Genomic DNA, 13,448 nt, shown 5'->3' with positions numbered 1-13,448 from the left:
GGGGATAAAGCCCCAGGGATCTGTGGCATCCATGCTGAACCTCTCATGACTGGTGAAAATGCTGTACTTGTGTAGTTGCATGCAGTTTTGTGCTTTGTTTGGAACACAGGCATCATCCAAACTGATTGGAAAGGGGCCTCATTGTCACTCTCTTGAAAATGAATGGTGATCGCCAGAAATGCAACAACTACTGAGGGGTGATGCTGCTCTCAGTGCTGGGCAAGGTCTTTGGTAGGATAATTTTTCTTCGGGTTCACCACCATCTGCTCGAGCACCAGCACCCGGAGCAGTCGGCCTTTATACCAAAGAAGTCAACGATTGACCGTATCCTTGCTCTTCGTGTCCTCACCAAATGCAGACGAGAGTTTCGACAGGGGCTGCTTGCTGTCTATGTTGATCTGCGCAAAGCATTAAATTCAGTGAATCAGGATGCCCTCTGGAGGATTCTCGGTATTCGCGAGGTGCCATCAAAGTTGATTGATCTGATTTCTGAAAGGACTGTGATGTGTTGTGGTTCCATCTCTGACATATTTCCAGTTGTTACTGGAGTTTGTCAGGGATGTGTTCTGCCCACCCCCTCCCCCCACTAGTCAACGCTCGCATGGACTGGATTTTGGGGAAAATATTTGAGAGATCAAGTTGCGTTGCATCACTTGGGAATGTCAAGACCTCTGCTCTTGATTTCACAGATAATGCAGTCATCCTTGCGGAAACATTGGATATCCTTGTAAGGGCACTAAATGATGAATCAGCACTGTTGGGACGACAGGTTTCCTGGGTCAAAACAAAGATCCAAGGCTTTCATTGACTTCTTGGATGCTGCCATCTTGCCTGTAGCTGTTTGTGGAGAAGAAGTTGAGGTAACGGAGAGATTCATTTCCTTTGGCAGTGATATTCCTGTCTCTGCCGGCTGTGAGCTGGAGATCAATCGAAGTCTGGGTCAGACCCGGGGAATCATGGATTCACTGGATCATGGGGTGTAGTGCTTTCGGTACCTATGGAGGAGGACAAACATCTGAATTTTTAGGTCCTTGGTGCTTCCAATCTTGCTCTTCAGATGTGAGACTTGGACTCTGAGAAAGGATCTGAGAGGAAGATTTAACTTCTTTTGTCAGACTTTGTGTCCAACAAGCAGTTACTGAGAGAAACTCAAATGATATTTGTTACCTGTGCAGTCATTGGGCATTAGCTGCAGCTGTATGGACATGTGGCTCGATTTCCTGACGCTGATCCTGCTCACCAGATTCTCTCAGCGAGGGAGTCTCGTGAGTGGAGGAGGCCAATGGGCCGGCCACGTGCCTCGTGGTTGCAGCAGGTTGACCATCATCTCAAGGAGATGGGGATGGGCCTGGCATCTGCCTGGGGGAAGGCCAGACGGAGGCCCCTGGAGTACCGGCGGAAATTGGACGCAGCGACGCACTGCTCCGGCACATGCTCCCAAACCTAACCTACCGAATCTACAACAAACTACACTACTGTCTCCTGTAGTATGTAAAAAAACAGGATGACGTCACACTGTTGGGTCCGGAGTTCCTACATTTTCTCACCTATGCGAACATACAAACCAAATTAGCTTAGCATCCTGACTCCAACGTAATGTTTCTTTCCTAGGCCATTAGGATAATCAAAGCCTGCACTTGTGTTGCCAACTTCCAGTTGTTTGTCCATGCTCTATCCTTTTCAATCCTGAGCCTCAAACAAAGAAGCAGCAAGTACCATTTTGTTCATCTTTGGTGTGACAGCCGGTTTAAAACTGCCGACCTCCCATACTCAGAGCAGATGCTCGAACCATTACACCACCGAATCTGGTAATCTACATATCTAAATATTGATCTTTATGTGCGAATATTGAAGCTCCGATGACACCTTTGTAAAGGTAAGGAATTTAGATTTATTTATTTTTTAATGGTAAAAAATCGCCCCCACTTAATCTCTGTTTCTTCTTCGATCCATCCAATAAATGAAGTAGCATGTGAACAAAAACCCTCTGGTCGCGCAGCAGAATCCTGAGCTAAATCAGGTCCAATTGCATTGTTGCTTTTCAGCCACATAGCCTCGAGTGCTTATTTGAGCCATAAAGTGCCATCAATATACACTTTCCACCATAAAAAAAAAAAACAAGCCGAACACGTGATTTTTCTTGGTGCGATTTATTTATGTGACATCATGGGACACAGATGAGGTGCAAACCTCTGATGCTAAATGAGGTGCAAATAAATGCTGAATAATTATATGCCCATTTTATTGTGACCTCATGATGAAATGATGCGCTGTGGGAGAATATTTTCACATGGGGATCAAATGTAGAAGTAACAATCTCAATAGTCGGTATGTCCACCTCCATCAGCAATCATGACATTGCATCGTCATCGCATTGACCCTCGTATCTCAGACTGGGAAATGTTATTCCATGCCCTTATCAGCTGCCGTCACTTCAGATTGCCATGGATATGGACCAAGTTTGGGTGAAATAACAAGTCCACATCTAAAATTAGTTGCTTCCTGAACACACACTGTGGCATATCGTTCATTGCCTCATATGATCGTGCATGGCCACCATCATGCCTTTCAAGGAGAAATCTGTAGTCCTCACTGAACGTAACACTTGCCCATTGCCTTCATGTCCAATGGATGTGCTGATTTGACCACTGCAAGCCACAAGCGTGCTTGGATGTCTCATGTTGTAAGTCCTGCATGCTGAACAGGATGATGAGCATGGATTCCTGCATCATGGGGATGCCTCAATATGGCGTTGCCACTTATCCGACGAGGTCCAGAGAGTGTGTTAACAGTACTCTGGCCAGTTTAAAATTGATTGTGTAGATGGGTCATGCGAAGGCATCGGTCCTGAGTGGGAGTCGTTATCCTGGGATGTCCACTTCTTGGCACATCTCTGCATTGATTCAGTTGGCTTGATAATGTCTTCGAAGGTCATAAATAGTTCCTCTCCTCATGTTAAAGAGCCTCGCAACATGGCTATTGCAAGACTGTGGTTGAAAGTGTTGAACGATTTGATGTTTCTCATTGGCTGGCAAACGTGGCACTGTAATATATGTTACCTCTGCTACCGAACGTGGACGGAGCTTATGTTTTCACCCCTGTCTGTTGGTCTGTAAACAGGATATCTCAAAAAGTTATGGATGGATTTGGATGAAACTTGGACTGGTTGGGTGTGTGCCAAGGACGAATCGATTCGATTTTGGTGAAGATCCGGATATGACAATTGTTTTGGTGATTCTTCATCACTGAAAAACGGGCCCAAAAACTATGTATAGCATGATATCTCAAAAAGTTGTGGAGGAGTTATGACAAAACAAAGTGTATGAGTTGGTTAGGTGACAAGAACAAGCCGATCAGATTTTGATGAAGATCGGGATGCAGATCCGGCTTCTCAATGGGATACAAATCGTAAACTGTTCAGCCTGGTGGAGATGTGCGCTCTACCAAGTGCCGTTCGGGTTACCCCTCACACGTGAAGCAAAATGTGGGGTTAAGCAACTAGTTTACTTCTGTCTTTCCATCCATCCATCCATAAACGTCAGTTTGTGATCGAAGGACAACTTAATTTCAATTGAATGTTGTATTTTCAATACGAGTCGGAAAGTGAATGTGCAGTTTAACGTAATTTGGCTCTGATTTCGTCCCAATCACACATGCACAGAGAGGAGTGAGAAAATGTTTACTCCGTCTGTGCCTGCCTGGTAGTCAAACAAAATTGAAAATCATTCCAAATAAGAAACTTACTGTTTTTAAGGATGTCCTAAAGGACACATACAACAGGCATAAAGAACTAATGTAACGTGTTAGATAGGGTGGTGTTGAAGACACCGCGTGAGTGGCAGTAAAGTTCCGGATTTTTTTTTTTTTTACACAACTTTTAAAATCTTTATTTTATTTCAAATGAATTATATACTTGCACACTGTCGACAACAAATTGCCTTTTTGACACTTTCAAAAACTTTCTGTTTTATCAGTACTTGGACAAAATATTACGGCATTTTACATCATCACGACCAATCTCATTTTCCGCTCAAAGACCGTGCCCATGTCCTTGTTTCTCAAGACAGCGTGGGGTAACATGCTCGATGAACTCTCTCGTTAACGTAGTCATGAGGATACATTGGTAACTCGTGGAACTCAAAAACAAACCAAGTAGCGGAAGTTTTGAAGCTAAATCATTATATCAGCAGTGTTCTGTGTGTAGATGGAGGATCAATGCGGAGATGTAGGGAAATGCAGTGCATGCTTTCATAAACTTGGATCCAGGAACGATTATTTCAGAGCAATCTAAGATGATTACGACTAATATGACTACCACTTCTTGTTTAACAGTCTCGGTCATTCACACTTTCTTGTGGACTCTGCCGGGAAAAGTTTTGATCCGAGACGTTTTGACCCGCTGGCCAGACCTGACGTTCAACTGAAGGTGACACTAATTTGACATTTAACCAGCGTACCGGCGATAACTCGTCTACTCTTCATGAACTACTCCATGAGAACTTCAAATCACACCGATATTGATAGATGGGACAGCCAGCACACATAGTGATGCATCGACCACCCTGAATCAGGGTGACAGTTTGTAGCTGGGTGGAGATTCAAACCCGAGGCTACATATCTCAAAAGCAAGTGTGCATGACAGAATTACACTTAATAAAATTGGCATTATGAAGAGTTTTACTTAATTGGTTCATATATTGATTTTTTTTTTTTTTTTTTTAACCGTCGATCTACATGTCATATTTCGTAAAGGCGAGTTTAAATTTCTTCTTTAAAACAGGATGGGCCACCAAAAGTCCAATTCCTTATAATGCAATTGGTTATTATGACTGCTCTTTATTATGAGACTCAATTGTACATGTGTTGTTTGTTTCAGATGTGTTTATAGTTTAAATGTTTTTTTTTACCACTTTTCTTCTCTTTATCCCCACTGATGTGTCTATAATTTTAAATGCTCATAAAAGTACAACCTCTCAATCTCTACACTCTAGGACAGCAGATAGTAATTCCACCAATGCCCCTGGCTGCATTGCTGCCTGATGTTCATCAACGTGGCCGTTTTGCTCGCTACCAGGGCTCCTTAACGACACCAAGCTGTGATGAGGCTGTAGTGTGGACGGTGTTTCTACAGCCAATCAGCATAAGTCTCAGCCAGGTGTGTCCTGAAATAACTTAAATTACTGCTTTGGGAGCACAGAAGTTCAACTTACAAGCTTGACATGTTGAGCAGAATATAAACTTTTTCATACAATCACGAACTAAAAAACACAATGCGGAGGTCACGGATAGGTTAGCCTTCACACGGTTCTCTGGAGTCTTTTGTTCCACTAATCAGCACAATTTGCTTCATACTGTATTATAAACCACCAGATAAGGGTGGCTTTGAGTCAAAGTGGTGCAGGTGGTGTGGATGTCTAATGGAGGTGAGGTATAGGTGGATGTAAACATTGCATTGATGATTTATTTTTCTCAAAATCTGGAATCCTTCTATTAATTTGCAATTGGTCACTGGCTTTGACACCAATACAATTTTTTTGTATTGCAGACAATAGGCATCAAAAAGCTACATACATTGAACAGTGTTTCAAATGGAGCACCTCGTCGACATTAGAGCATTTGAATTTAATTAGAAGTGGCATTAAACGCGAATTGTTGCTCCCAGCTTGCCGGCTCGATGACATAAGACGTCTTTTGCATTTTTGCCGCCACCTTCCCGACCCCGTTTAGAATCCCGTGTGGGCAGCATGGGCAATAGGGTGTACCACTTTTGCAAAAGTAGTTGCTGGAATGAAGCACTATGTGCCTATCGATTCCACTAGTGAAGTTAGGTGATCGACCAAAGTTTGAAAATTTTCCCGCCTTTTTTGACCGCGGGTCGCCATTTTGAAATTTCAGGAAAAATCCATATTTTTGGAAATAATATTGATTTTTGAATATTTTAAAAAATATTTTTCTCTGTGTTTAGATGGCCGAATGCACTTCAGTAGGCACCAGTATGATAGTAAGTACCCGTAAATATTATTCACAACTTGTCCCAACATTTTGAGAAGCGGTTGCCATTTTGGAATTTCACTGAAAATCCCATATTTTGACAATTATTGCACGGCACATTGTTCGGCGTTTACAGAATATCAGTAGTAGCGTTTTCATAAAGACATTATTAATGACAAATGAGAGCATGATCAATGAATTATGAGAACAACCAAATATGTTTTAAGCGACATGGTTTTCATATATGACAACATAACAATCTAGCAAACAAGCAACCACACAGATATCTTATAGAGAACATAGCGTTTGTTTTGTATAGTCTGGGTAAAGCGTCCTGTGCTCTTCCACACACTGTAGCAATGCTTGACGTTGTTTCTCATCATTGCACATATGAATAAAGTCAGACACGAGCTTAATTCCTCTTTCAGCTAGATCATTTACGACACGCAAATAATTACCAGTGACCACCATGCCAGGTGGATGGCGAAAGCCATCTATTTTCTCAAATTAGCTTTGCTCCAACACCAGTTCAAGATATCGGATGTTCAACAAGTGTATTTAAACAGAGTGGCCAAGTTCGTAGGTCTGTTCTATGCTAAAGCATTCCTACAGAGTCCACTTAGCACATCTGCCGCATGACACGATCTGAAATTCATGGCTGACATGTTCCTGTACAAACATTACGACAGTGGTGTAGCAGATGCTTGTATCTTGTCGTGCAATCGCCATACTTGGTACTTAACACCTCAGTTAGTTGTGTTGTCCCTAGTTGATAACGGTGTCCCGAACACAGGGAGAGAGTTGATGGGACAAGTGTTATTTGAAAACAGAACGGCCTGAGAAATTCGACTCTGGCAAGCCACAACTTCCCCACGTGGAATTTAATTCAACTGATGATATGCCAATGCTAAGGTCTTTCATTAGCCAAGAATCCTGGCTGATGTTTGACCTCCTAGGAATAGATGATGATCAGGAGTGGCTGCAGACACCTGTGGCTATGTGGGACAAGTTCGCAAGTTACAGGAAATTTTGTGAAAGTGCTAATTATTTGCGTGTCGTAAATGATCGAGCTGAAAGAGGAATTAAGCTCGTGTCTGACTTTATTCATATGTGCAATGATGAGAAACAACGTCAAGCATTGCTACAGTGCGTGGAAGAGCACAGGACGCTTTACCCAGACTATACAAAACAAACGCTATGTTCTCTATAAGATATCTGTGTGGTTGCTTGTTTGCTAGATTGTTATGTTGTCATATATGAAAACCATGTCGCTTAAAACATATTTGATTGTTCTCATAATTAATTGATCATGCTCTCATTTGTCATTAATAATGTCTTTATGAAAACGCTACTACTGATATTCTGTAAATGTCTAACAATGTGCCGTGCAATAATTGGCAAAATATGGGATTTTCAGTGAAATTCCAAAATGGCAACCCCTTCTCAAAATGTTGGGACAAGTTGTGAATAATATTTACGGGTACTTACTATCATATTGGTGTCTACTGAAGTGCATTCGGCCATTTAAACACAGAGAAATGTATTTTTTAAAATATTCAAAAATCAATATTATTTCCAAAAATATGGATTTTTCCTGAAGTTTCAAAATGGCGGCCCGCGGTCAAAAAAAGCGGGAAAATTTTCAAATTTTGGTCGATCACCTAACTTCACCAGTGGAATCGATAGGCACATAGTGCCTCATTACAGCAACTACTTTTGCAAAAGTGGTACACCCTGATGGGCAACTCGCTCATACAGTACTCAAGAAATTCACAATGGGAAGAAATGGGATAGTTAAGTTCGGGAGAGTTGGTGAAATAAGGAACCTGTGAAGTTTTGAATCATGAATTTATGAGGGGCCATGACGTTATGAAGAATTGCAGTGAGACAAATTTGAAATGTTTAAATTGTGTGTTGTTGCTTCTTCGTTTTTATTATTGGTATTTTTTTTTCGCAGATGGAGGCATTTCGTAACGTTCAAGCTACAGAGTCATCTAGTTTTCCACAAAGATCCATGATGAACAATAACCGACCAGTCCAGCCAGTGTTTGGTCGCTCCATCCTCATCGCGAGTTCCGCCATGACAGCAATACCCATCTTCCTTCCATTCTGTTTCCTCACACTATCTGTTTTCCCCATTGTGATGTAACTCACTCTTTATGTAGTCATAAAATTCTTCGTATGTTTGACTGTTTGTTTGAAACATGGATGTTGAGGAAATATGTCAGGTATCTAGAGAGCTTTCAGATGTGGGTTTGGAGATGCATGGAGAAAATAAATTGGTTACACAAGATAATGATGAGAATTGCTAATGGCATGAGAGGAATGTAGTCTGATTAATGTCATAAAAAGGAGATTTTTTTACATTGATATCAGCAGAGATGCAGACACTGGATGGGCCTGATGGCCTCCTCCATACATTGAATTTCTTTGTAGTTCCTTGACATCAATTGGATGGTGCATGTGCTGAGAGTACCTGCAATGTTCACAAAGGTACTAGGACAGATGAAAAGAAAAAGGCCAAGGAGGAGAAATGAGGTAAAAAAAGAACCTTCTGCAGGACCATCAGAAGAATGTGGCATCGTACAGAGAAATTAAGAAAAATCACAAGGCCGAGTGGTTTGGAGAAAGAATATTAAAGTCATAACCTGCCTCTGGATCAAGCCCCTCATGATGGTGATGATGATGATGATGATGATGATGATGATGATGATGATGAAGCGATAACACAGCCATGCACAAATTAAGTAAGAAGCAGGGAGACAGTTTGAGGAAGAAGCAGAGATCGTAGGATGAAGCGGGACACAGTTGGATGAAGCTGTGAGAGTATGAAGGAGATAGACTTGGATGATGTCATAAAAAAAAATAGGGGAAGTACCCCTGGGTGTTCACCCGGTAGAATAATGATACTGAGGAGGAAGTCAATTTGGAACAGAATCAGCAAAATGTACCAATGAACCAATGTGTTATAGCAAATACCTATTTTGGGGGACAGACCCCCTTGAGTCTAGACCCTGATTTTTTAAGCAAAAAAATTGGCAATAAATCTGAAGAGAGCACAGATATAAAGGATGGAGCACAGACGAATAACCATCGGTTGGCAACCATTGTGCAGGCTTGATGGGTGTAATGGTATCCTCCTGTGTTGAAGTTTCTTGGAAAGGAACTCACATTAAACTCACCTCAAATATTTAAAATAAGGACAGACATTAATTTAAAAGCAATTAAACAAGTATTGTGGTGAGCAGCTTTATTTTAGCTCATTTTCGTTTTATTTTTCCTTTCAAGACTGAGGCTCATGAAGGAGAAACATGGTGGGACATGAACTGATAGGGCAGCAAAGAACATTTGGACAGAACAGGCAACGGAATGAACAAACAGAAAAAGGAGAGAGGAAAAGGATTGAGGAAACATTGCAAGCTTCAAGCAATAGGATTGGGTTAGGAAAAGTATTGGGGAAATAAATCTTGTGTGTAATGATGTAGGTGGTGGGGGAGTGACATGAGATGGCAGTGCAAAACCTGCATAAAGCCCTGGAGGTAAGAGCACAACATCTGGAAGAACAAGAGGAGTTCAGGTGTGCCCTCAACCATTAGGAGTTTTTCAGAGCGGGCTTGCTGGAAGAATAAGTATACACTGGAGTTGTTGGAAAGGGGTTATAGATAAGTTGAAAAGATAGTTATACACCAGGACGTGTCGCAGGACTGAGACAGCAGAGGGAGCAAACCGAAGGAGAGGCAGTAATAAATAGAGGCCACCGACCTGCTCCTGATATGGGAACAGAAAACTTTGTGCTTCGGGCTCATCCTGGGAGATTCCAAAAATGGTGAAAGCTTTATATAGCACATAATTCAAGAAATAGATGTAATGCTGGGGAGCTAGCCCATAGGAGAGAGCATTACTCCATTGAACCCTGGATAAAGGCCTTATTGATTAGAAGTAGTTCTGATTATTCAAGGAAAGACTTCAAACATCAGTGGCTGGCTTTGGTCAGCCCAGGAGATGTCATGGCTGAGGATGAGGCCACAACGTTCAAGAGACTAAACCTCTTCCAGTGGCTTGATTACCACAGCGATAACTAGGTGGGTTCATTTGATGATCCTCATCGAGCGACAAGGTGAGTGTGAGATTTCTCTGGATTACAGGACATGTTCTCTTTATCCCACCGGCATATAATCAATTTCAGATCAGCAGAGGGTGACACTACTTTCTGTCTTTTGATCCGATGGTTGCGGTACAACCTGGAATGAACAACAAAGAGGAAAGTAAATTGTGAATTACTGATGCTAAATCTTGTATCAAAGTGCAGTGAACATGGATTTTTTTTATTCACTTTCAACATGACAAGATGATACCTCGACTCAGTCGGAATGAACAAACTCAATGATACCTCGACACGTGGTACACGCGTGCACAGACGAGCAGGCAAAATGGCGCATTTTCTGCATTGTTTATTTCACGGGTGATTGAACTTTGCGAGGTCTCCAGGGTTGTTCTGCATTAAGCAGCAACTTGTGGACAAAGTCATTATTTGAACGGATTCGTTTTATTTCATTACCTGCTGCGTGTGCAGTGAAGATGGGTTTTAAAGTTCAAGGGATCCTTTATGTTATGCAGTCACAGCCTGGCCAACCATTCCTTAACAACTACTGAATTGGAGTGTTTGCATGAGTGCTGAAGCAACTTGCCAAGCCCATTGTCGATAGCTGTACCACGCTACGTCCTTCTGAGCAAATCGTTCACTCTCTATGGACACTTTTGCCACAGCACATCATTCAGAGTGAGTGGTTCGTGCTCCGTCACCCTGAGCGAGTGGTTCGTGCTCCGTCACACTGAGCGAGTGGTTCGTGCTCCGTCACACTGAGAGAGTGGTTCGTGCTCCGTCACCCTGAGCGAGTGGTTCGTGCTCCGTCACCCTGAGCGAGTGGTTCGTGCTCCGTCACCCTGAGCGAGTGGTTCGTGCTCCGTCACCCTGAGCGAGTGGTTCGTGCTCCGTCACCCTGAGCGAGTGGTTCGTGCTCCGTCACCCTGAGCGAGTGGTTCGTGCTCCGTCACCCTGAGCGAGTGGTTCGTGCTCAGTCACCCTGAGCGAGTGGTTCGTGCTCCGTCACCCTGAGCGAGTGGTTCGTGCTCCGTCACCCTGAGCGAGTGGTTCGTGCTCTGTCACCCTGAGCGAGTGGTTCGTGCTCCGTCACCCTGAGCGAGTGGTTCGTGCTCCGTCACCCTGAGCAAGTGATTCGTGCTCCGTCACACTGAGCGAGTTGTTGTGAAATAACACCTGATTTCTGAGCCGTTTGCCGTATTGACGTGTTTTTGAAACCGAGCCAAAAAAATTTCCGCCTGTCACATTCAGGTGTTTATACAGATTAATGTTTGTGAACATATCCCTGAAACATCTATTTAAATGCAACATTGTTTTTGGTGAAAGCTACTCAAGGTTTGTGGATTGTGTGTAGTAAGTAGTGTAGTTGGTAATCACACTGACTCCAACTTTCTGATTCCGGCTGAGCGTGTGTGTGTGTGTGTGTGTGTGTGTGTGTGTGTGTGTGTGTGTGTGTGTGTGTGTGTGTGTGTGTGTGTGTGTGTGTGTGTGTGTGTGTGTGTGTGTGTGTGTGTGTGTGTGTTTCATTAAGCATAACATATGCCTTCTGCTAACTCTACTATCCTCACCTCTCTTTGTCTGCCTGTCAGTCTCTCTTTCTGTATCTGTCTCTGGACAGATCCGGACGGTGGTTATGTCTGGATGGCATTTGTCTCCGGACACATCTGAGTGGTGTTTGTCTCTGGCCAGCCTGGCTGCGGATGCGTCCGGGCGGTGTTTGTCTGCGGACACGTCTGGGCGGTGTTTGTCTGCGGACACGTCTGGGCGGTGTTTGTCTGCGGACGCGTCTGGACGGTGTTTGTCTCTGGACGCGTCCGGGTAGTGTTCATCTTCGGACAGCTTGGCTCTGGACGCGTCCAGGTGGTAGCTATGTCTGGACGGGAGTTTGTCTCCTCCAATGTTGTCCGGACAGGAGTTTGTCTTCGGGCCATGTTTATAATATGACCGGTAGAAAATGGATTTCAGAGATTGTTTTGTTTCAATCTTCACTGTTATTCCATGCAGAATCATTTTGATGAAACAGTATGAATCATAATTAATTTATTAAAATAAATAAGTTCTACGGTCGAAGCCTCGCTCATGAACACAAATACAGACAAAGGGGTGACCAAAATTAAAAGAACCCTCCCCCCCATTTTAAGTACACTGGTACTCAGCTTGGGCCAGAACTGATCCCCGTTGAACCCAGAATGGAGGCCCTCCACCAGCACGTGCACATGCAAGCAAAATGGCGCTGTCACTCGTCACTGGGCAGACGTACTCCAGGCAATCCGCAAGTTCCTTTCACATACAAAGGTTCCAAATGTCCCAGCCTTCCTCTTCCAAAGGTGCCACCTGCCTCGTGCGGTCCTTACACTGACCTCATGTGTGCTCGGCCAAACTCCCGTCCTTTCCAGACGGAAGCCTTCCACAATCCACCTGTGTGATGCACCAGCCTCCTCCTGCTGCTCTCCAGATCCTCTGCCTCTGTGGCATGGCCTGCTCACCCTCCAACCCTGGGAAGGCAGGGATTCCTGTTTGTTGTGGTTTCAAGGACGCGTTTCCCAGCTTTCCTGTCAGGCTTAAAATATAAAAAACAGGGAAAATCACAGAGGGCAATTACGTGCTGGGGAATTTATTTCTACTCCTTAGGCAAATTCACACCGCACCATCCCTCGTGTGGTAACACACAACACTTAAACTCACAGATTCTCTAAACTTAGTTCTATCGAGACGCTTTCTACTCGTCCACGTACCAAGCAACTCCACACAATGCTAAACCTCCTAATTAAATCCTTCCTTCGACTCCCAAAACCAGAACTATATATATATATATATATTGGGTGGTCGTTAGACTAGCGTTATTCTCAGGTTTTCCGTCTGTCTGTATGTATGTAATGGACAGCTCTGGAGGCCAGAGGAGTCAACCGATTTTGATGAAACTTGACTGGAAGGTTCATACCAGGATCTAGTGGTATGCTTTTGAGCACCGTTGCTATGGACGCCACCGTTGCCAAGCAACGGGACTTTGAAATTTTGGAAAAAATCTGAAAAACATTTTTATATATATATTTTTTGAAAATCAAAAATCGGCTTCCGTGCTTTTCTGCGCACTATAATCAAACTATATATATATACTATATATATATATATACATATATACATATACATATACATATGTTCACATACACACACACATGATTGATGATTGTTTGGGTAGTTTTAAGTTATTCAAACCTTTTGCTGTTCCTTGTGTTTCTCAGCATGAGAGCAACTTGATTTCGATCATTCATTTGACTGAAGGATTAAAAAAAAGAAACTATTGAAGAAGAGGAGTCGTTTCGGACGGTCGTTTAAACCTTGAAGAAGAAGAAGA

General features: G+C 43.1%; 1 protein-coding gene across 1 annotated transcript in view; it reads left to right on the top strand.

Annotated features, from left to right (window-relative positions):
- LOC147028846 (carbonic anhydrase 2-like) overlaps window positions 1-8,303 on the top strand; it is a 59,297-nt gene extending 50,994 nt beyond the window's left edge. Inside the window, exons 6-7 of the mRNA XM_085879617.1 lie at window positions 4,992-5,155; window positions 7,949-8,303. Coding sequence (XP_085735743.1) covers window positions 4,992-5,155; window positions 7,949-8,140 — 356 coding nt within the window. The 3' untranslated portion in view covers window positions 8,141-8,303. The remainder of the gene's footprint in view (window positions 1-4,991; window positions 5,156-7,948) is intronic.
- The last annotated feature ends 5,145 nt before the right edge of the window (window positions 8,304-13,448 follow it).

The sequence above is a fragment of the Eptatretus burgeri genome, chromosome 4 (genome assembly GCF_056783735.1).
Source record: "Eptatretus burgeri isolate ZD-2024b chromosome 4, Ebu_testis_v1, whole genome shotgun sequence".
In the NCBI taxonomy this organism is placed as follows: Eukaryota; Metazoa; Chordata; class Myxini; order Myxiniformes; family Myxinidae; genus Eptatretus; species Eptatretus burgeri.
Note: the sequence above shows the minus strand (reverse complement) of the source record. Positions and strands in the feature narration are given on the sequence as shown.